The sequence below is a fragment of the Miniopterus natalensis genome, chromosome 2 (genome assembly GCF_054644295.1).
Source record: "Miniopterus natalensis isolate mMinNat1 chromosome 2, mMinNat1.hap1, whole genome shotgun sequence".
NCBI lineage: Eukaryota > Metazoa > Chordata > Mammalia > Chiroptera > Miniopteridae > Miniopterus > Miniopterus natalensis.
This window is the reverse complement of record NC_142082.1, coordinates 139,294,965-139,319,191: the sequence shown is the minus strand read 5'-3', so window position 1 is coordinate 139,319,191 and position 24,227 is coordinate 139,294,965. Positions and strand designations below refer to the sequence as shown.

Genomic DNA, 24,227 nt, shown 5'->3' with positions numbered 1-24,227 from the left:
CCCTGAGGTTGCTGCAGGCCGGGAGCCCCGACCCTCCAGCCTCGCCCTCTCCTTTGTTCCTGGTTTAGGCTGGCCGGGCGGCTGCGGGCTGGCGAGAGAGTGGTTTTGCCACCGGCAGTCCGGCGCCAGACTCGGGGTGCTTCGTTATAGCGACTAAACTCAAATTGTTCATTTTTAAATGATTTGCATAATAAAAGGGGGAGATGACTGAAGTCCGCCTAGGGCCCCTTTGGTTGTCCTAAGCTCTCCAAACCTTTTCCCCAACCCCAAAGCCCGGGAACCTCTCCAGCCTGCTCCCTCTGCATGCCCTCTCAGGCCCCAGCCTCAGACCACTAGCTAGCTCAGCTATTGAGGTTCCCTGCCACCGGACCCCAGCAAGCAGTCCTAGAGGTTCCTGACTGCCAGTAGTCCCTGCCACGACTTTTTGTGCCCTCCTGCCCCATTGCTGTTGTACAACTATTTATTGACTCCAGGTCTTTCCTGAAACTATATTTTGTCATATCAAATAAAGACAAAGAGAGAACAGGACTAAAAATGCAGTGGCTCCTCTCTGTTTGGGGCATGTATTGGGCAAAAGTGTTCAAATAGGCTGTGAGGTGTAGGGGGAGGCCCACAGCCTTTAAGCCTCTCCTTTAAAGGAATTTTTAGAAGCTTCTTGGGGTATTGAGACAAGGGAGGTGAAACTGAGCTCCTGTCCTGATCCCTGGCTCCAAGAAGGGCCTCCGTGGGAAGGGGAGGACACCCAGTGCCTGTACTGGCCTGTTCCATGCTGTGACGGTCCAAGGCATTCAGGCCTCTGCACCCCATTCCCACCTTGGCTGGGTGGATCTGGGGCCTCTAGACTGACAGCGGCCCTCTCTGCATGCCAGAACAAATCTGCAGGGACTGGTGGCTCTGCAGTACTCAGACTCAGGCCCTTCTGGAGATCTCTCCCAGGGCTAAGTGGTCCCTGAGGGACCTTGATGGACATAGAGGGCTGAGCCCTCAGCCTAGGGTCTCATTTGGTTTCAGAAGGATCTCAGAAAGAGTTGGTGTTGCTTGGTAAAGGGGTGCTGGGGAAGTTGGAGGAGGTGTGCCTCAGCTTTCTGATACTGGCAGAGGGTGAGTAGGGAGGGCAATCTGCAGGGTGTATCTGCCTGGCAGGAATCATCAGACTGTCTCCCCACTTTCTAAGGCCTAGGGCTATGCAGAACAATTAACTGGGAAAGGAGCTGCATAGACCAGTGCCTGAGTTGCTTCTGTTTGCCATCATTTATCTCAGTCTCTGGGATTTTTGTGTAGGGGGAGGGTGGGCGAAAGGGAAGGGGAAAAGGCAGATAATTCAGGTGGTGCCTGAGGCTGGCTTAGGCCCATGCTCTGCTCTGATTCAGGCTCTTGGGATGAGATGGGGGAGGAAGTACTTTATAGGAGAAACAAATGTGGGAAGGGTCCATAAAACTTTACTGCATTTCCTCTCCCACCTCCCACAATGGGGTAATTTCCTGGAGCCAAGCCTAGGCCCCCCACACTGGGGTGGGGGGAAAGGTTCAAGAGCTGGGCTAGATGGCTTCTCCAGCAGCCAAGAGGGAAAGGGAGCATAGAGGCTCTGGGGAGGGGTAAGGGGAATATTTATGATTATTAATGCTGATGCTCCTTGGATTTATTATAAGGACTGACTTCTCTGCATCCTATTGCCTAAGCCACCTGCCATTTTTTAAAAGACCCAAGAGCCTTTCCTCACCCCATGTTAGCACGTAGGAGGCCTCACCAAATGTTTATAGAGCTGCACCCATTGCTACACCCTGCTTCACACTGCACTCACTCAAACCAGATTAGGGCTCCCGAAATGTCTCTCCTCCACTAGCACACAGCACACAGCACACAGCCCAGCACCGACTCACCTCCTCTCTCTCCCTCCCTATCTCTCTCTCTTTCTCTCTCTCTCTCTCAAATAAAATGTGTAATTTTCATCAGGGAGTTATTTTAATTTTTTCTCCATGCTGAGTAAAACTATTGGGCAAGCGGTGAAGCGTGGAGAAGCACTGGCGTCTCCAATGGGTAACAGTTAACTAAGAAAGAGGCCCTGGTGTCCGCCATCACCTGCCCCAGCCTCCCTGGCTGCCAAGGCCCTGAGTTTCCTCCCCAGGGGATACGCCACCCCAGGGAGAGAACCAAGGGCTTTGCCAGGGGTGTGGGCAATGCTCCTCAGACCCCATGGGCAAGGTGCACCAGCCCCACCCTGCACTGACTGCCTTCTTCCCGAAGGGTTTGGGCCAGACTTTCGCTGGAAGAACTGGAGGACTGACTTGAGTTGGGCAGGTTTGGGTAGATGGAGCCATGCCTGCCCATTTCCCCCCACTCCTGTCACAGTCTGCACGTCTGCACCCAGGTCCCAGATTCTGTTTCAGCAGCATCAGCGGCCACAACCCTGCACCGGGAGTGGGTACAGCCCAGACCCTTGCTTTCTTCCTGAGCAGAGGCTTCTATTTTGGAGTCTGAGGTGCTTCCCCCACCAGCCAGCCTCCTGGAGCAATCTGCACGTACCAGGGTTTAGCATTACTCTGGGCGAGTTAGTGGAGGAGCTTCTGGGTCCCAAACAGAGACCATGAAGCCTGCCTCTTCACTTTGCCCTGAAACCCACCCCCTCTGTCATTGAGAAAGAAGGGGAAGAAGCGTGACTTACCTTCCTGGGGGAGTGGGAAGAGAGGGACACGGCCCACTCTGAGCAATTAGAGGAGAGAGGAGGAAAAAAAATAGGAGGAAAAAATATCAACACGACCTCGGAGGCGACAGGTCCTTATGGAAATAAGTAAGTAAATAAATAAGGATCCACCCTCTCCCCCCTCCCCACCCTGCAAGGGGGGTATGGGGGTGGGGCAAAGGAGCAGCACGAGGGCTTTTTAGTGTAACTGAGCATTAGAGAAATACGCACGGCTTCTATGTGAATTTAGGAGTTTGAAACTTTTGGAGGTTATTTATGTGAATGGCCCGAAGGCAAGCCCGTGAGTGGCTCTTGGGGGACCACGTGATGTCATTAAACCAAGTTTTATGGTGTAGGGAGAGCTGACAAACCCACAATATATTTACATCATATATAATCTTAACTGTCCAGCCACGCAGCTGCTGGTGAGGTTTAATGCTAGGACAGAGGGCCTGGCAGTTAGAGGGGATTACGGCGCTGGGGATGATGGTGAGAGAGGTTACATCTTCGCAAATGAATCCCAGGCGAATGCTGTAAGTTAATTTTCTCTCTCTCTGACCCTTTCTCCCGTTTACCTAATCTTCCCCCTTCATGAGAGAAGGCAGTTCCTACTCATTAAGGGGAGGGGAAGAAGGCATCCCCAGGCGCCGCCGTCAGGCTGCCGTAGAAGAGAAGAAGCCGCTGGGAGGTAGGAGGATGGGGGAGCTTGTCTCTCCAGACCAGCCCTCTCCTCTCTGCCCCTTATTCCCTCCAGCTGTGAGTCAACTGGGGTAAAGCGAGGCCTGGGTTCTTTAGAGCTTTGCCAGGTCTCCCTGACCCCCTCTCCCTCCTCAGTTGCCAAGAAAGCAGAAAGCAGCAGACGTATGGGTGTTTGGTGTTTGCAGGAGTGTGTAAACTCTAGGCGCAAGCGCAAAATGCCTCTGGGGCCTCCTGGTCCAGGGAAGGGCCAATTTGGCCCTTGGCCAGTGACCCAGAGTCCAGGCAGGGTGGGTAGCTGGGGAAGGAGGCCGGGGAAGAAGGGCTTTGGGACTTCTGAACCCACAGGCTTTGAGCTGAAATGGCAGAAGCATCTTAAAGGTGGCCAGTTGAACCCCAGGAGTCCCAAAGCATCCTCTCCTTCCCCACTGGGCCTGGGTGGATATCTGTCTCAGCCTCAGTGGTCCAAGGTTCTCATCTGTCTGGGGCCAGTGTGGTTTCGTGCCTCCTCCTCCCTCTAGCTGTTGGGGTCTTTCCTGGAATCCCTAGCCCTTGCCTAAGGTAAAACTAGGCCTGGGAGGCCTAGAGGCTACTGCTGTGAGTGGAGTGTAAGTGGGTGGGGGAATGGAGGCAACTGTCTTTATTAGGGGAGCCAGGAAAGCCCTCCAGCTCTGAGGAGGGAGTGGATTCTGGGGGATAGAATCATCAGCGCCCAACATGGGCATGGCACCCTGGGGCCAATCTCAGGCGGGGGTCCCTTCAGGTATCTAGGAAGCAGCAGCAGGCACATGTCCTCCACATCTGTGAGTGCAGTACCCCTCCGAGCGTCACCCAGAGCTAAGCCAGGAAAACAACAACATATGAACTCAGGGTCCTTGAAGGGACCCACCGGAATACGAAGGATTCCAAAGCAGGGTGGAAGGCAGTCCCATGGAAGGCAACTCGGGAAAGAGGAGGGGAGGGGGGGAGGCGAGCCAGGTCTGTGCCTTCCTAGAGTAGTGGGGGTCCCGCCTTAGAGCGGGAGGGGGTCTAGGCACCCACTTTGTGGAGAGGTGCATTTGGGGAATGGTACTGTTATCATGCCCCTGCCGCCCAAGAGACTGAGGAAGAAGCAGGGATCAAGCACAGATGGAGAGCCCAGGCAGACTTTGGGAGGCTAAAGGGGGACAGAGACCCAAAGACACCGTGTCTGGGCTGGAGCCCCAGCCCTCGACCTAGTAGTCTGTTGTCTGCGTGAGGACCTTGAGCGCCTGACTCCGATGCCTTCCTTCGCGGCCTGGTTCCTCGAAAAGACTCAGCCTCCCCACCCTCCTCCCTACTCCTTTATTTCTCAGGGTAGGGGAGAGCATTAGGGTCCCATTGGATTCTCCTCAGCAGCCCATTTGGAAAGTTAGCTCTCAGGTTCTCCCTTCCTAGTTTCCAGCCCTCCTCCACTCTCCCCTCCCCACTAGTCGGTGATTTGGGGGTTCTCTGGAAACTTTTCATCCAAGCAGCTGGGAGATGGGAGTTTCCCTTGGTCTATAATTCTTCCCTACTCCTGGTCAAATCTCAGTCCCATTCCCTTCCACTGTGTGGAGCGGTGTATGTGTTTCTGGCTTACAGATTTACACAATGTCTCTTGGGGGCCTATGACTTCCTTGTCCCATTTTCTGTTTCTTAGGCTCAAAAATATCACCCCCCTCTTACTACCTCAGTAATAATAGATTGTCCTTCCTCTCAAATAATTTACCTCAGCCAGTTTTTTGCTGTTTTGTAGGACAAATACAAATGAAAGTAGGACGAATACAAACTAGACATGTGGCTCTTGGTTTTCCCACCCCCCACTCTGCGCTCGAATTGGAGGGGGCGGTCCAGTGGAGGGGGGAGGGGCAGTCAGTCAGGTGCCAAGGTGCCCCAGCCAACCCGGAAAGCTTTAAATTTTGGTTCCTAGGTCTTTAACCCTAGAAGGGTCAAGCAACCAGTCAAGAATGCTCTAAGCAGGGTCACGTGGTCCCCACCAACCAATCAGCCCAAGAGTACTTGGGTTTCTGTCTCACCCTACCCCTCCACCCCCACTTCCTCCCTCCCCACCACTCCCTATAGCTCCTGGGTCCGTGATGTCTCAGATGCCCAGGGGAGTAATGCTGAGAATAGCCTAGCCTCCTCCCTCTGTCCCTGAACCAGCTGTGGAAAGCCTTTGGCTTGTGTCCTCTGGTTATTACAAAGTTGTACCTTGAGGTCAACCTCAATTGTATAGGATCTGAAGTTGTGAAGGTGTCCTCTGGATTACTCCCATCTTAGCCTGTGTGATCCCACCCAATTCTCTGGGCTTTATAGATGTGGACTCTAGATTAGGCTGTGCAGCAGGTGTGGATATGAACTTGAGCCCTGAATTCAAATTCTGACTGTGATTATTCCCTATACACTCACCCTGTACAAGTTTTCATTCTCTTCTGATCTTGGGGGCAGGTGAAATGATTAGAAGAGGCCTCTTTTGATTTGTGTTTCTGGAAATCCTCCAGGAGTCATTAGCTTTATCTGTGTGATGATTCTGTGTCCTGGCCAGTAGCTATCCAAGGACACAGTCACTGAAGGTGTGGATTTCAGTGTTTATGTTTACATGGGTCAGGTCAGAACAAGCAATGGGTGGAGAAACTATTTCTGAGCAAAAGCATTTGATGGCACAGAGAGTGTGCATGTATGAGAGAAGCGTGCATTTCCTGAACATTTTGGGCTGGGCCCTGAGCCAGCCCACTCATGGGTCCAGACCAGGTATTTCTCTCCTCACCCTGCAGTCTCCAGGACTTTGTTTCAGGGATAATTTTCTGGTTGAGTTCCCCTTGCCTTTCTCTGATCTCCTGTCCTCCTTGAGCTGACTGGAGGGGTAGGAGTTCTTTCTGACAAGCTGTGCCACCAGGATTTCTAAGCCCTCCTCTGGGGGCATCAAGGGTACAGTAGTGGGAGGGGTAGCCCAGTTTGAGCAGGGCTTTGTCAGCACCTTCCTGCTTGTTTGTCTTCTGGGTAGGGCTGATTTAAGGACTATGCCACAGGTGGGAAGGATTAGAATGAGAAGCCAGAGGGAGCGCAGCTCTTCTCAGAAATCATTGAGCCCCCATTGTCCATGTCACCTTCAACCACACTGCTCCACTGACTCTTTCATGAGTTAGAATGAAAGCGCACACACATCTTTTCCCTGGTAGATGTTGTGGTAGTCTTGTCTGATACCAACCCTCACCTCCTGTGTGAATTTCTCACACTGGAGTTTCCAGATTCCATGAAGCTGGGGAAAGAAAGACAGTAGGCATTGGTTGTCTAAGCAGGCACTGGGAAGAGAGATTTTATTGCTTCAGCCCCTTCTAATATCCATATAAACTTTATCTGTCTCTTTGAGTCTCCCTCTCTGTGTGTAGTTGCTTGGGCTGAGTTTCTGACCTGAAACATCATCGTCCTGGGCTTCAATTCTGTGTTTTCTTTTGCTGAGGAGACAAGCACCACTCTGAACCTCTTCCTCAGTGGGCCTGGAGACCTAGGAGCCCTTTGAGGTGGAGAGGGGAGAGAATCAGGACCCCAAGCTAGGGCTCTTTGGGTTAGAGTTTCAATTTAAGGAAGAAACTAAGCTGCTAGAGGGCCAAGAAAATCACATCCCCTTTTAATGGTTCCTTGTAACCCAGAATGGTGTGTCTGTTCTGATAAAATCTCCTTCACAGGCTTTGATGGGGCCCCAGGAGCCAAAGGAGTTTATACTGAAGAACTGGGGTGATAAAGATCTCTTGGTCCTTGAGTCCTACAGAACCCTGGGATTCATTTCCCTCTCCCATTCCTAAGCTCACTGAGGGGCAAAAGGAAACAGTGACACCTGGGAGAAATCAGTGTGTGTGGGGGGGGGGGGTTGGGGGGGGTGAAATTTGGTACTTAGGAAAGTTATACTAGGTAATCCAGCACCTTGTTCAGTCTCTGATGACCAGGCTTAGAAGCTGCAATGAGAGGTTGAATAGAAGGCTCTGGGCATACTGGAGAGCCAGTGCAGGTAGGAGGCTACTTCTTCATACCTGACACAAATACAGAGAAATTTCTCCCATGACCTGCAGCCCTGTATGGGCTGGATGGAATGTGTCATCTCAGTTCCCTGGGATCCTTCAGTACTGCACATGCTACAGCTCTGAGAGAGGTAGAGTAGGCTGGGTCTGCCCTAGAGAGATCTCTATTTCTCCCAGCCCCTAGCCCCAAGCACCACACCTGAACACACAGAAGTATATGTATGTGCTCAAGTGTGGCATGAAACAGGCCTGAAGCCCAGGCTGCACACACTAAACCATCTCGAAACAACTTCCCAGTCCTTGTCAAGTTCCATTCTTCCCATCCACCCAGCCTGGAGACCATTTGTCCTGCCCTCCCCACCTCTGCTCTCACCCTCTGGGCAACTGCCAGTTTCCTCCCTCTGCCTCTCTAGAAAACCAAAACCCTGGAGTACCCCCCAGAGATGGTGGCAGACAGGCTCTTAGAGACCTTTAGTGTCTTGCTGGCCTATTAGGTTGTGGGTGGTTGGAAGATAATAAAGGACTATGAAGCCAAGCCCTCATCTGATCAAATCCCCCTTTACCCTCTGTTCCAGGCTCAAATTCCAAATCTCTCACTGCTGATTCTTTGCTTAGGCAGTGGAGAAAAATCTTGTCTAGTAAATACTTCTTTAAAAAGTCAACTTTCTGGCTAGAAAACCCAGTGTGTGTGTGGGAGGGTGTGTGTGTGTGTGTGTGTGTGTGTGTGTGTGTGTGTGTGTGTGTGAAGTAAGTAAGGGTCAGGTCTCTCATTTTAGATTGTATCTCTCCCCCTCCTCTGGATAGAGGATGGGGGCGTGGGCCAAGGTTTTATTGAGGGTGCTTTTCCTGTTGGGAGTAGAGACTGGGTCATAAAAGCCTAGAGGAGGCTGTTTTGATCTGGTAACTTCTCAGGAAGTAGCATCTGAGGTTTTGCTTTGTAAATCACTCTCCTCCAGTCTGGCCAGCTAGATTGGATTGCACTTCCTCAAGCCCACCTGGGGCCCCTCTGTACCTCCCTTTCCCCAGTAAACCAAAGAAAAATAAAAGGAAATCCAGGGTTCCCAAAATTTTCTACCTCCAATAAGAAAAGAGCTCATTGGTGATTTTTTCCCCCTTAAAGTTCTAAATTTAAAAATCAATCCAGCAACCTTTCATTTTCTTATGCCCACAACAGATCTTGATCTTCCAACCCCTCAATTAAAAAGGAACCAACATCCAAGGCAATCAGCTTCTGAGCCTGGTGGTAGATACCGTGACTCCTGGGGGCCCTTCTCTCTTCTGGGTTACTGTCTTCCTGTGACCCCTTTCCTGGGCCCCAAGTCCCTTCTTGACAAGGTAGAACAAGGTGTATAAGAGAGAGTTCATGAAGAGGGGGTGGGAGTGAGGCATATAGAAGATCCCATCTAGCACCATATGAATGGAGGAAATTCTGCAGTCCTGTGACTGGTTTCATGTAATTAAGATGGGTACATGGGTGTGTGTGAAAGCCCACAGCCTTCTCACATCTCTCTCTAATGCAGCCCTCTTCAAAAAAAAAATCATATTTTACCTACATGGCTCCATTTTGTAAGGTTAATGAGCCTTCCCCTCCTAAAGACACCCCAATTTCCCATGGGTCTCCCCTGAGCCTGGGGCTAAGAAGCTAAAGGGGAAAGAAGTAAAGAACCTTCTACCTCCATCTCAGTTTGGGCTCGTAAATCGGGACATTTCAGGCCCATGCACCAGGGCTCCTATCCACCAAAAGAGAAATGTCTCCACATGCTGAAAATGTGGCCATAGATTATGTGAGTTCCTGGGCCCTCTTAGCATTCACACAGGCTCTAGTGTACCCTTGTTTATTTCACAGAGAAATCTGGGCTAGGGCATCCCAAACCCACAAGGACTAGAGAATCACCCTCATTCCTAGGACTCCACACAAATACACGTGTCTTTATAGAGAGCTGAACAATCCTGTAGCTGTACACATGAAAATGTATTTATAGATCGCTCTATGTCTCTATAACAGGATGTATGTTTTACATCTCTCTCTATTCCACATTTAAATGCAGATTTATAGATCTCTAGATTTATAGATCCACAGTGAACATAACAGTCCTCTGCCGAATTCCTGCGTACACATTACCAATCTTTCTATAGTGTTGGATGCATATTCTAGGATGTATTGGTACAGCTCTCTCTCTCTCTCTAAACATCCAGATGAATATTTGGTGGGGTTTTTTCTCACTTGGAAAAAACTGTGCATGTGTTGCTAAATCTCTATTTTGAAAAATTTATCTAGACTTATGCAAGGGTCCCAACTCATAAAATAGCTACATATTGAAGCAGAATATTTGGAGATCTTTATAGTCTTGGCAGTTTTTCTGGAAACTCAAATATGAAAACATACATTTAGAAATGGTTCCACAGTGCATATATCTATATGTAGGGGGATAGATCTCTCTCTGGAAGGATTTAAACTCAGTGCATCTCTCTGTCTATCTCTGTGATCAATAAAGACAGGTGATGGGCATAGGGAACAAACATCTTTTGGATGTTTTGCTTATTAAAACGAGTGATTCTGTTGCTATCTCCAAGGCTGTCTTCAAATCTAGTCCAACTGAGTTATCTGCTCCCTGAAAACCAACTCCAGGGATCACAGCCTCTCTCCGGGCTGTCCCTGTGATCTGAAATCCCAGCCCAGGCTCCCCAACCTGCAGTACCTCCTAAGAGAGCCCCTAAGGAGAAGGGGACAGAAAAAAGGGAAGAGTCCTTCAGCCCAGCTACTCTTGGCTCCCAGGGTGAAGCTGACAGAGGCATGAGAGTCCCCCCACCTCCCAGCTGGGCCTTGGACATTTCGGGGAAAGGGTGTTCAAGTCCCCGACTATTTTTGTAGCGTACCCAAATGGTGCCAGGGTAACTGCCCAACCCATAGGTGCCCCATCCCCAATTGTTCTTGGTGCCCAGGGCCCAATTAAGCAGCCGCCTCTCTCCCGGCAGCCGCACTCTTATCGGCGGGATTGATGCCTCCGCGGCTCCTGTATATCATTTCCAAGATTTTTTCTGTCCAACTCCTCGGCTCCTTTGGCTTCCGAGGCTTTGACTAATGATTGCTACAGATGCCAACGTCTCCAGAATCCTAATAGCCAGGCAGGCGGACTCTTATTTACCCAGCAACATTGCTGCAGGGGAAGGGGGTTGGGGGAGCAGGGGTTGGGGTGTTGTAGGTCGAGGGACAGGGAGAAGGTTGCGACCAACTCAAGTTTCTCTGAACTTCTTCCCCAGTGAGAACGACATTCCCAACTCCCTCCTCTGCCCAGGGGAAAAAATAATCATCAAATACTGCTAATAGCAACTCATTGCTCTGCCCCCTTGGAAAGGATCAAAGAATGAACAGGCCGTGGGAGAATCATCAGAGAAGTGTTTATTAGTTGTAAATAGATGAGAGATTAAGCGGAACACCAGCGGTTTGGGGAGGGAAAAAGAGGGTTTTTTTGGTCTGGAGGCGAGAAAGGGAAAGTCAGCTCCAGCGGCAGAAGGGGCTCCTTTCCTTTATTTCGAGTCTTCGCCTTCCACTCCCCACCCCAAATCTCTTCTACTCATAAATTAAAATCCCCCCTCGCTCCCTTCCTGCGCCTCACCTTCAGCCCCTCGGGTGCAGGGGCTGCCCGGTGCTCCTGGGCAGAGGCGCGGGCGGCCGGCGCTGGTGCCGGCGGGGCCTCTGGCTGGCTGGGGAGCAACGTGAGACCAAACGGCCAAGTGCGGGCTGGGGGCTGAGCCGCCAGCCGAGGTCCCGCTCCGGCGCGTAGTGGTGGAAAGTTGTGGCCATATTTGCTTCTCTGGGCGCTTCTGGGCCGCGGGCGCGGGGCCGGCTCTCGGGGGGCGCGGCTGGAGCTCCCCGCCGCGCCCAGGGCCGGGGGTCGCGCTCCCGCGGGTCCCACGCGGACCTCCGGACACAGCCCGCGTCCGGGCGAGGAGGCGGCCCCGCGGGCAGCCCGGCCCAGCCCCGGGCGCGCAGCGATCCTTCAAACACGGACCGTTTCTCTATCCGAGAATAATGGAGCACGAAATAATTCAGCAAGGAGAACGGGCAGGACCGCGGTCTCGGCCCCGCGTGGCCGGCCGGCTGCAGACCCGGCCGCGCCGAGCCCGCGGGGGACCATTTCGTTGGCGTGTAGGGCGAGGCAGCGGCGAGCCGGGCCGCGGCCGGCCCAGCGGCGGTCTCTAAATTACAGCCCGTCGGGAGGACTCGGAAAGACAAAAAGGGAACCGAAAGATACACGCCAGTCGGAGGCAGAGGCGTCCCGATGCGGCCAAAGCGAAAATCAATCACGTAATTAAAACGGGGAGAGGGCGAGGCCCGAGGCCGGGGGCCCGGGGCTCGGAGGTTGCAGCCGACGTGCGGGCCGAGGCGGGCGAGCGTCCCGGGAAGGGACTCGCCCGCCCGGGCCGAGCGCGGAGCGGCTGCGGGCAAGTTTAGAAACAGATCGCTATTGATTCCCGCATGGCTGGGAAGAGCGGGCTGGGTGGCCTCTCCCAGGCCGGGTCCTGAAGCCGCCGATGCCCTCTTCTCTGACTCTCCCATTTTTATGGGATTCTGGCGCGCGTTTAAGGGCCGCTCCCCATCCCGGTGGTGCCAGGGGTCTGCCTAGGAAAGTTTGCCTGAGAGCGCAGGTGGCACTGAGAGTACTTACTGCCTCCGGGTTTGAGGGGATAGAGGGAAGTGGCACCTTAGTTTCAGGCACTTACATGTTGGCCTCGGCCTTGATTCCCCCAGCCTAGAAATCAGTGCTTGCCTTTGGAATGACTCCCATCTATGGGCCCGGGTTCGGAAGGGGGATAGGAAGTGGGTGGGCTTATTAAAGGGGAAACTTGGGGCTGAGCAAACTGGACCCCTTTGGGTAGGGGAAGGGAAGGAATAGTTCCTGGAAGAAGGAAACCAGGCACGCGGGCAACTCTGTTTTATGAGGGAATGATGTTCTTGTTATTATTGAGGTTAATAATGGTAATGATCTGGAATGGCTGGGTCAGCCTGGAGAGACGATTTTTGCACAATCCTTTCCCATAGAGGCTTCTCTGGAGAAGTCAAGGGTTCCCCAACTTGTCTGTGATTGGGGAGAATAAAATAAAGACCTTCTTCTCTTCCCCTGCCCTTTCCTCTCCCACTCCTGGAGAATTCCAGCAAAAAGAGAATCTTATAAAATCTCCATGCCCCCCATTATTTTCTTCTGCTCTCTTTGGTTCACTAAAATGCACTGTCTTTGGCATTGGGCTTTTGCGGGGTTCCCTTCTTATGAAGTTCGGTAGGCAGTTACCAGACCAAGTCTCCATGAATCCCATCTCTGACCCTGGAGGAGACCCAGGACTACCTTGTCTGCTCCATGGAATTCTCCCTCTATCCTTAGCCCGTTCCAGTCTCTCACCCTTCCATGGTTCCGGGTGCCTGATCCCATGGGTCTCTGGCACCTCGGAGGCCATGAACAGATGGGGGCAAAGGGATCGCAGCTTCCTATCATCACCTTAATAATGAGAGCACCAGGCCGGCGAGCCTTCCATAAACTACCCTTAAGCCAGCCTAACTCCTGAATCTTTCAAAACTGCATTTAGGCTCCTTTAAAAGTAAAGGTCCTTTCCCCCCCTAACAAGAAAGTTCAGGTCACAAATCTCCAGCAGCGCAAGTTTCCTGCACCCTTAGTCAAATTTTGAACAACAATATTCATAATAATAAGAATTAATGCTTGCATCAAAGGGAGAAAGGGACACCCCAGCCCAAGTTTTACAGGGGTTATAATCCAGCAGACTTAGATGGGAGTGGGGGGGTCAGTGAGGCCAGGATGAGCAAAGAAGGGGGTGGGGAACACAACCTCTTCTAACTAACAATTTCTCCAGCATAAAAATGAAACATCAAATTCGTTAGCCCAGGGCCTTCATTTTTCCCCTTCCACATTATAACTAGTTATTGAACTCGCTGGAAGATCTAAAGGCCATTTGCGAAGAGACAAATTTCAATGGAGTTTCCCCATCAATAACCCCATGGCAGTGACCTATTGGAACAAGTCAAACACCCGAGGTGAAATGCAGGTCACTCTGTCTAACCAATATTAAAATGCGGCCACTTTTTAAAAAGCCACTTTAAACGAGATTTGAGGAAAATTGAATTCCAAAGAAGGCAAGGCAAGGAGGGGGAAATCCATGAGAGGACCTTGCCTATGGTCTTGGAACAAACAAGGGAAATTTATCTTTAATATTTTAAAGGGGGGCAAATTAACATTCCATGATTGCTTTTTTTTTTCCCCCCAGACTATAAGCGATTCCAGGAGAGAAAAAAAGGTTGAGTATTTTCTGGTGACACGTCCGGGTTATTAAAATCATTTTAGACCAATTCATTACTTTTACTGACAAGAGATTTAAGAAAAAATCAATTAAGCATTTGCATATTCTTTTGCATACATTAGCCCTGCCTGCTGGCGTTAGAAAGGGACCAAACACACGTATATACATGCACACACACAAAGGGGGAAATATGGGATAAGAGTCTTGCTTTAGCTTGGAGTTTTCAAGTTGCCTGGAGAAAAAATAAAAATGAAATGAGTTATTTGATTGCATACCATCTAAAAGTCAATTTATTTCAGGAAGGAGAAAGAGACGTTGCAATTTCTAATCTCTAAAGTAACAAAAACCACATACACCTAAAAAAAAAAAAAAAAATCCTGCACTTCTGAGGATGGGAAAGGAATGACTCTCATTTTCCTTCTCTTTGCCTTCCAAATCCTACATTGGTTCTCCCATTTATTTTTCTCCCTAGGAAAATTCAGGGAGTCTGAGAAGTGGATTTTAATGCAGCACAGAATCTGTGGAGCCGCTGAGGTCTCTCAGCCGGCAGCTTGTTACTGGGGAGGGGAGGAATATGGGTTATCCAACGGTCAGTATGGTAATCCGGGCACAATAAGGCCTCGCACACAATGGACACATATTTTTCTTCAGCGGTGTCAGAAGGGAAGCGCTTTGTACTAAAACATGTTTCCAAAAGAGAAACCAGATCGAGATTTAGAAAGGAGATGGGGTAGCGGGCATTCGTAGAGCGTTTGGAAGCTGGCAAAAGGTAGTCAGAAAAAAATAAAAGATAAAATTGGGAAAGAGAGAGGTGGAGGGCAGAGCCCGGGTGGAAAGATCCTTGGGTTGGCAAGGCCGGAGGCAGGAGAGCAATGCACAAAAGGAGGCAGGACCAGATACTAGGCTTCATCATAGGCGAGAGCCGCTTTAGTGCCTCCCCCACCCCAATTAAGCCAATGCTAAGCGCAGGAGTCTTCCAAAAGGGTTTGATTTCTGTATGGTAGTAAGTGAAAACGTTTGTATTGTATGTGTGTGGTGCAGTCTGGCTTGCTATTTTCCCCATGTGATAGGCAACTTCCTTGCTGTTAAGCTATGGGAGACCAAAGAGAGATTTTTTGGTAAATGATGTAGATGAGTGTGGGCATATTGGGGGGAATCTCCCAGATTTCACTTTATACTTTATGGATGTGCATGCTGAATTAGCTGTGCAAACCTGGAATGAGAACCCCACATATATTTGTGGCTGCATAAGGATGCATTTAATATATTAATAAATATTAATAGTATGTATGTATATTTATTTGTTAGCTGTAATAACCAAAGGCAGACTTGACATTTAGTTGGAGGCATCCGAACTCTCTGTATCTACTTACACATAATGCTCCAAAGTGGGTTTCCTGCTCCGGCTCCCTCTTGCCACCTGCAGGAGCTCAGAATCCTGGGGAGTAATCGCATAGGATGGGCAATGCCTTGGGGAGGACTCCCTAACAAGCCCAAGAGGGTGAAGAGATTAAAGAAATGAGGGTTGAGGTGGAGGCAGGGCTGTTAGAAGGTGAGTGTGAGGGCTGGGAGGAGGGGAGCCAGGCCAAGACCTCACCAAATCAGGTGGGGAAAAGAATATCTAGGCCAGGTTGGGGTGGGGCAGCCTGATCCAGGTGCTGGCCTGGAAGGGAGATTGGGGGTGGGGCTGGAAGGCTTTCTGTTCCTTCAGCCGCCTTCTCCCAACCCTACCTAAGATTCCCGGGTGCTCTGGCTCTCCCCTTGGGGCAGTCTGGGGCAGTGGTTCAGACTTTTTATGTAGGTCAGCATTCAGTGTTGGCTTCCCTTTGCCCTCTTCTTGCTCCCACCCCTACCACCAATAATTGCAAAAAATAAAACCCTCACACGTTCCAAGCCACTATCAACCAAGCAACAGCCTTCCCCTCAAAGTCTCAAGTTCCTCTTCCAACCAAATCAGCCAGTCCTCACACGAAGAGGGTCCCGGACAGGAGTGGGCAGGGAATCTCAACCAACTATGAAAATTTGGGAATCTCCTCCAAGAGATGGTACACCTCCAGGGAATTCCTGTTCCTTCACCCACCTGATGGCAGGAGAACAGGGCACTGCCTTTTTGGGGAGAGGGTATCCAGGGACCCCTTCCCAGGCACCTGGGGTGAGGGTGGGAAGCCTGAGCATTGAGGAGGGAAGGCATCCAGGGGCCCAGGCAGAGAATCAGCCCCTTTGGGCATCAGCTGTGGCCCAGTGTCTCTTTCATTCCTGCCCTCAGGGTGAGCCCTAATTTAGAAGTGGGGACCCTTTCTTGCATCCCAAAGGTGGTGAGAAACAGGTTGAGAATCTCCAGCCTTCAGTCTCCCTCTCACAAGGGCTTTATATTTTCTCTTTCCTCTCCTCATTCCCTTAATTGCAGATGTTCTAATTAAACCCTCAAATAGTTGTTATGCCGTTTTAAAAGGTACTTATTCAAGTGTCAACCAGGCTGGGCTGGGAGGAGGCAGCGTAGGGCTGCGAATTAAAGGTAGATTGACTAATCACGGCGGCGATCATAATAATAAAATCAGAGGGGAAAAAAATCACATTACGACTTTTCGTGGAAAGGAGGGAGCAGGCAGCCAGCGGCCGCCAGCTCTGCGCCGCCGCCGACACAAAGAGTGCGGGCGATTCCGCGAGACTGATTTATGACGTTTTACAGCCCTATAAAAGCTGTAGCGACGAGGCAAGCGCTCCTACCACCGCTGGCAGATTTAGTCTAATAAATAAAACATAAACAGTTAACTTTATGTGTCACTTTTATTGTTATCAAGTAAAATATAGCTGAGCCCCGGCAAGCTATGATTTTAAACTATAATTGTTATCAAGTACAACAAGGGGACCCGGCTCCCTCCCTGGGCTCTCCCTTCTGCCAACCCCCCCCAACTCTGAGTTATGGGATCAGTTAATTGGAATTGGTGGCATGATGCGGCCACCCTATCTGGGAGGGGGGGTGTGTGTGTGTGAAAAGCAGCCCTTCTGGCCCCCTCCCCCTTCCATGGCCCTGCCACCCAGACACAAGGGTATTCCTGTGGGTTGGTGGCAGAGAGAGGGGAGGAGGCAGGAAGGGACTGGAGACACCCCCCCCCCCTGAGGTGTACCCAGCCTTCCCAGCTTGGTGAGTGAGCTCACCCCTCAGCTTTTGGAAGGCAGCCTGGAGCTGGCCTTTGGGAATGTCTGTTTACATGTAAACACATGTGTTACATGGATACAATCCCTGGCCCCAAGCAGGCTCTACCCACACAGGCCTCCCCCTTAGCTAGGTCTGCCCTCTGTGGGGACGGAGAAGGAAGAGCTCCCAGGGCCTTGGCTGGACACCATCGTGGGGCACTGACTCCTGGCAGATCCCTCTCCTCCTCGCCCCAGCTCCTGGGGAAGCAGCCTTGGAGGTAGTTGTCAGAAAGCAGCAGGCCAGGCAGCGTGGAGAGTGGGAACAGCAACCAGCAGTAGAAGAGATCCTCTTGCTTCTGGGCTGGGACAGGGAGGGTCAGCGGGTACTAGGGGAGGGCAAGGCTTCTGAAACTCTGCTTTTGCCAACCACTTCCTGTCTCTCTTCAGCGGGGTCTCAACCCCCAGACCTCCAGAAATGACGTCAGAATCACTTGCATCCCGCTGCCTCCACCTGCCTGGCCCAGCTGGGACCCTGCCTCGCCGGCCCCTTGGCCAGAGGGTTGGGTGAGTGTGTACCCACCGGGAAGGGCGCTGGACTCTAATGTCCTTGGATGGGGGGCACCCCTGGCTCTTCAGCCTCCTGGGCTCAGCCTGGGCTCCTCCCCATCCAACCTCCACTCCAGTCCTCATTCAACTTCCTCTTCCTGCGAAAGAGGGGCGCTGCCCGGTGACCTACACAGACTGAGACAGGATCGCCATGAACGGAAACCTTTGGAGAAGCTCAGGAGCTGAGGCCCAAGGGGCCCGTTGGACGCCCAAGGGGAGACTTTACGAGGGGGCTGGATCACAGCCTCCCGACAGCCCCTCAATGCCCAGGCTTTGGAGGAAAGCTGGGGGCTTCACCTCCTTTTACAGGGGAGGGCTGTCAGTCTGCGGGGTGTGCACTGGGACACCCCAGCCCCTGCCAGCTAACCCCACATCACCACCACCACCACCACCCCAGCACCAGCACCAGCACCACCACCACCACCACCACACACAAAAAAAATTGGATACATTTTGAATAAAGCGATTCGGTTCCTTATCCGGGGACTGGGTTGCTCCGTGTGATTGGCCGGCGGAGTCACATGGTGAAAGTAACTTTACAGGGTCGCTAGCTAGTAGGAGGGCTTTATGGAGCAGAAAAACGACAAAGCGAGAAAAATTATTTTCCACTCCAGAAATTAATGATCATGAGCTCGTATTTGATGGACTCTAACTACATCGATCCGAAATTTCCTCCATGCGAAGAATATTCGCAAAATAGCTACATCCCTGAACACAGTCCGGAATATTACGGCCGGACCAGGGAATCGGGATTCCAGCATCACCACCAGGAGCTGTACCCACCACCGCCTCCGCGCCCTAGCTACCCCGAGCGCCAGTATAGCTGCACCAGTCTCCAGGGGCCAGGCAATTCGCGAGGCCACGGGCCGGCCCAGGCGGGCCACCACCACCCAGAGAAATCACAGCCGCTCTGCGAGCCGGCGCCTCTCTCAGGCGCCTCCGCCTCCCCGTCCCCAGCCCCGCCAGCCTGCAGCCAGCCAGCCCCTGACCATCCCTCCAGCGCCGCCAGCAAGCAACCCATAGTCTACCCATGGATGAAAAAAATCCACGTTAGCACGGGTAGGCAACTTTGCTTTTTGCTCTCCCCCTCCCTCCCCTCTTCCCCAGCGCTCCCCACCCTCCTCGGCCCCCTCCGGCCCCCGTCCTCCTTTCTCTCCTTCCCCCTCTCTCTCCAGGAGCGACTCTGGGTTAGCACAATTGAACTGGATTTACGAGCGAGAATGGGTAATTACATCCCCCATAAATTTTATGGCTTAGCTACTCTGGGCAGTCCGAGCCATGTGCTACGATCTGTTATGTATGTGTGAAAACTATGCTCGCTTTCTAAGGGCGCATAAATAATTCAGTGTCGTTACAATGAGGATTCCCCTCTTATTACACTACAAAGTCTCCAGCTTCCTTCAACTTCTTTATAACCCATTTAGCTTGATGACTTTATTTCCACCACCCCCTCCTCCTGTTCCACAGAGCTGAGGTTGGGGTGAGGGTGGTGGTGGTGGTGGTGTGGTGGGGGGGGGCGGGGAGCCTACTGCCTCTGAACCCCACTATTTGCTTTCCCCCTCCCCATCCCCCAGTGAACCCCAATTATAACGGAGGGGAACCCAAGCGCTCGAGGACAGCCTACACCCGGCAGCAAGTCCTGGAATTAGAGAAAGAGTTTCATTACAATCGCTACCTGACCCGAAGGAGAAGGATCGAGATCGCCCACTCGCTGTGCCTCTCTGAGAGGCAGATCAAAATCTGGTTCCAAAACCGTCGCATGAAATGGAAGAAGGACCACCGACTCCCCAACACCAAAGTCAGGTCAGCGCCCCCGGCCGGCGCCGCGCCCAGCACCCTCTCGGCAGCCACCCCGGGCACTTCTGAAGACCACTCCCAGAGCGCCACGCCGCAGGAGCAGCCGCGGGCAGAGGACATCACCAGGTTATAAGACATAACTCACACCCTGCCCCCACCCCAGCCCCGTCCTCCCCTCACATACAGATTGACTCTTATTTATAGAATTTAATATATATATATTTTGGTTCTTTTCTCTCTTCTTCCCACCTGATCCCCTGTCAATTCTAAACAGACAAAACAGATAAACAAACAAGCCCCCTGCCCTTCTCTCCCTTCCACTATTAAGGACCCTTTTAAGCATGTGATGTTGTCTTAGCATGGTACCTGCTGGGTGTTTTTTTTGTTGTTTTTTTTTGTTGGTTTGTTTTTTTAAGGCCATTTTGGGGGGTTATTTATTTTTTAAGAAAAAAAAACTGCAAAAATTATATATTGCAAGGTGTGATGGTCTGGTTTGGGTGAATTTCAGGGGAAATGAGGAAAAGAAAAAGGAAAGAGATTTTTAAAGCCAATTCTTCTCCTCCTCCTCCTCCTCCTTCCACCCCTCTTTCCTTAGGCCTTTTGCATTGAAAATGCACCAGGGGAGGTTAGTGAGAGGGAAGTCATTTTAAGGAGAACAAAGCTATGAAGTTCTTTTGTATTATTGTTGTGGGGGGAGGCTGGGAGGAGATGGGGGAAGACAGCAGACAAAGCTAAATGCATCTGGAGAGCCTCTCAGAGCTGTTCAGTTTGAGGAGCCAAAAGAAAATAAAAATGAACTTTCAGTTCAGAGAGGCAGTCTATAGGTAATCTCTTCCCCCCCACACCTCCCATCGTGGTTATTGTGTTTTTGGACGAATTTACTTGATTATTGTAAAACTTGCAATAAAGAATTTTAGTGTCGATGTGAAATGCCCCGTGATCAATAATAAACCAGTGGATGTGAATTAGTTTTACGTCAATGTCTGATGGTTTCTTTTTATCTCCCTCCTCCTTCTGGTCTGGTAACATCCCACCTTCTCTATAGTTGCCTAAGTTTACTCAAAGCAAACACACAAATCTTAACTCTCAACTCTAGTTTTACAATGTCCTTAAAAGAACTAGTAAGGGGGTTGGGACAGGGTACCCTCAGTAGAGGGGATGTGGAAGATGAGGGCTGGTTTCTCCTGTCCCTTCCCTCTGAGTCTGCAAAGAGGTCAGACTCTCCTGGGGCTACTTACAGTGGAGCTGGGGGGATAGGGGTTTCACTTTTCTATAGTTAGGCACAGTGCCTTCTTTTTTCTATTTCCCTCTCCTACCTTCTCCCTTCTCTCTGCTGAGCAGGCCTGCCTAATTTGCAGACAAGAAGGCAAGTTTAAGGAGTGGGGAGAAGAGTTTTTATCTTTTAGGGCTCTTTTGGGATGAGGGATTAAGAAAGATGCCCCTTCAACATGTGCGTTCTCCTTAAAAGAAGAAAGATTTTGAGCTGGTGATTCTGAAGCAGCAGAGTGACCTGTCAGGATGGCTTCTCTGTTTGTTTAGACTTGGAAAGAAGGGTGAAGTGGAGGCCAGAGGCCTGGGAGGCCCCCTTGCATGGGTAGGCCTCAAAGCCTGATGACTGGAGATAATGAAGAACTTTTATTTTTCCCCCTAACTTTTATCATGGACCTGCCAGGTGTTGAGAAAAGATCCAGGGAGAGGCAGGGACCACCCCTGTTCCTGTAACCTCCCAGGTCCCGGCAAGGCTGAGGGAAGGCTGAAACAAGGCTCTCTGACTGTAAAATTTTTGTTTTAAAATTACTTCTTCAGGGCTAAAAAACAAAAACAAAAAGAAGCAAAATAGGAAAACTGGTCTGGGTTACCTGAATAGTTAATTTAAGCAAAGGTTCCCAAATAATTCTGGTCCTGAAGACCAAGCTCTAAACAAGACCTGCTCAAATTTTTGCTTATTTGTTGGGAGAAGGTGGGGGAGGTAGTTGGCGAGCTTCTCAGGCAATTTATCCAAATTTTAGGATGGAAGACTATCAGAAGAGAGAGGAGAGAGAGATCTGGGGTGTGTAGGGGATCCAGGGATACTTCTTTCCTCTCTCCCCAAATTCTGGAGTGAAAGGCAACAAGAGGACCAAGTTGTGAAAATCAGTTTGGTGTGATCTGGATTTGTTTCCTCTTGTACCACTTGCTGGCTGGTTCTTGGAGTGGAGTGTGTGTGTGTGTGTGTGTGTGTGTGTGTGTGTGTGTGTGTGTGTGTTGAGGGGAATCACTTGGTCCTGTAGGTCTACTTTCTCCTTCCTCAATGGTGCCCTGGAGACAGCAAAACATGCTGCCTACAGTGCGAGGAAGCAGGGCCAACAATTACCTAGAGTTATTTTATGCAATCAAGTGAATTAGGGGCCAAATCTGACTGTAGCTGCTGTCACCTTGAGGGAGTTGACTTTGGGGCAGGAAGAGAGGGTCTAGCTGTGCTTGGGAAAAGGGAAGGAAGGTCTGAGGGGTGGACCTGGGTGTCTTTCCAAGCCTGTAAGGAAGCTAAGGTGAAAAGAGAGGGATGAAAAAAGAAAATTAAGATTCAAAGTCCTTTCCTAACTTTGCCCATTTGGTTTTAGAGGAATTCATTCTCTCTCCTTCTGAAAATAGAAGAGATGAAAGCAAAGAGGGGAAAAATGACTGTTTTATTTCTCCAGCTTCTCCCTGAAGTTGCTGAAGGAAAAGCAGCTTAAAAGAATTGGGACAGTCTTTTATTTTCCCTCTTTAGGGGCTCCAGTTTCTCCTTCCTCTTCTCACACATAAACACATAGTCATTCTCTCTGTGTCTCTATCCCCCCATTGGTCTGAAACATCTGAAATCCATAATTCTTGACCAATAAAACAAAACTAGATCTCTTTACATTTGAGTTTTTGAAAATTTCAGCCTCCCTCCAGTGGACTCCATTCTCTCCTCTTTCCCCAAACTCTCCTTTGCTTGGACCTGACCATGCAGAATGGGACCAGGCTGCTGGGGAGGATTGGGGAGAGAAGCGTGTGGGGCAGCCTGGGCCAGGCCCCTGAGCTCTGGCAGGCTTGCTGCTGCTCCACCCGATGCTGCTCCAGACTCACTGGGAAGCCCAGGGCAGAGGGCTGGGGCTTTTTATTGAAGTTGGGTTGAGTAGTGGGGAAAGGCTGGCGGTGGGGGTGGGGGGAGGACGCAGCCCAGGTTCACGGGGAGGGCACAGCATTTTCTCTCCCATCGCCTTTATATTCGGCAGCGCCTCTGACCTCTCCCCCACCCCCATCTCCGACCCTCCCAAGCCAGCCCTGGCTCAGCCCCTGGTCTCCAGATAGTATGCCACTGCTTTTGTGGGGCTGGCGATTTCTTGCCTAGAGTAATGGGAGAGGCAAGGCGCATGAACGCCTGCCAGCACATTGTATCTCTCTCTCCAATGGCCAAGTAAAAAGAAGACGGGGTGAAACGACAACACCAATTTTCCAAGGTCCTTCTCTCCAAGCACCAGGAGATCCCCACAGGTCAAAAATCCCCTTGACATGTAAGTAGTTAGCACGCGATCTGCTCTGGGGGCAAGGAGCTTAGCAGTTTCAATTCTATCTCTGTTTGCCATTCAATTTTTATCTCAATTCTGGTCTTGGGGAGGGAAGGCGGGAAATCTAATCCTGAACGAAGGGCTTCTGCTAGGGGAAAATGGAGTTTCTGCGCCGACTGGTGTACTAGAGGAGTGAAACAACTTGGCTCAAAAAGGGGAAAGAGCTGAGAAAGTGAGCCTGGGTGAAAGGACAGGGCAACTTTGTTTCTCTGAGGGGCTTCTCATTGCTGTTTGTACGAACTTTCCTACAAAAGTTTTTTCTGCAATCTGTGCCTCAGCTTTTTTCATACGTGGACTTGGTGGATTGTAATCCAGAATGTATGTGTGTATTTAAGGAAGATACAACAATTAAAGGGTTCTCCAGCTTGCAGCCAGGGTAGCCCGTGCTGGGCACAGTTTGTCTGCTTTTCTAAGATTATGGAACAGTGATTGCCAAGGGAGTCCTTGAGACTGAGGTTGCTATGACCGCGAGGAGCATCGGGCTGGGGCAATTTCACCATCCTTTTCTCTGCTTTTTGCCCAGTCCTGGGAGAGTATGCCCTCACAAAGCCATTTCTCATGGTTTCCACAGTTCCTATCTGGCACCCCATCTTTGTAGAGCTAATTCTAATGGAAGTATTCCCCTTTCAGGAAACCAGTCTCAAGCTTGGAAAAAAAGATGAGGGATCCCCCAACTCCAGCGGTGATCAGAGCAGAGGGAATATTTATTACCTCTCTGGATATCATTACCTAAGAATACAATTTTATGAACTTCCTAATCTGTTAGCTTGATTTATCTGGATGGGCAGGAGCCCAAAATAAACATTCGGGGGATTTGGTAGAAATGGAAATCTTTGCCTCTGACCAATCTTTCTATTACAACTGACCGCCCCTGTTGGCCTGTTTTTTTCTGCACCCCGGATCACTAGCCTCATTTTAATTTTTCTCCTGCACCGTGTACTGAGTTTTAGCTGCCTCTTGAGAATGAAAAATTGTAGGTGCATTGTTTGAACCAGGCAGAGACTTGAAGGGGTCCCTCAGCCACCTTAAAACCTGTGCAGCTGAAGGAGCTCACATCCCTTTTGGATTTGGGGACAGAGAAGAAACCAAGGTTTGCTCACTGCCCTCCAGATCCAGGAGCCTCTTCTCAGAACTTGCTCTCCCTCCATTCCTCGGGATTTTTCTGCTCTTCTCTCTGGTGTCAGCTCTGTAGCTTCTTTGAACACAGGGTCCATCCAGAAGCTGAGCCCACATCCATGCAAGCAGGGGTAAGGGCCTCTGCAGCTCCACCTTCCTGCTTTGAGTTCCTGCAGGCCCAGCCAGCTGATAAATCAGGAGGCCTGGAAAACAAGGATGGGTAGGGAGGGTCTTGGAGAGCGTGTGAGGGTGAACAGGGTTACAGAGTCTAATAATGGGAAGGGACGATTTTAAATT

General features: G+C 50.7%; 1 protein-coding gene across 2 annotated transcripts in view; it reads left to right on the top strand.

Annotated features, from left to right (window-relative positions):
* Window positions 1-20,216, top strand: part of HOXC4 (homeobox C4) — a 38,263-nt gene extending 18,047 nt beyond the window's left edge. Inside the window, exons 2-3 of one of the 2 annotated variants that reach the window (XM_087813899.1) lie at window positions 17,287-18,504; window positions 19,020-20,216. In XM_087813899.1, coding sequence (XP_087670025.1) covers window positions 18,066-18,504; window positions 19,020-19,375 — 795 coding nt within the window. In that variant the 5' untranslated portion in view covers window positions 17,287-18,065 and the 3' untranslated portion in view covers window positions 19,376-20,216. Of the gene's footprint in view, window positions 1-17,242; window positions 18,505-19,019 lie in introns of those variants that run through there. The other variant, XM_087813898.1, reaches the window with a different exon arrangement.
* Window positions 20,217-24,227: the final 4,011 nt, after the last annotated feature.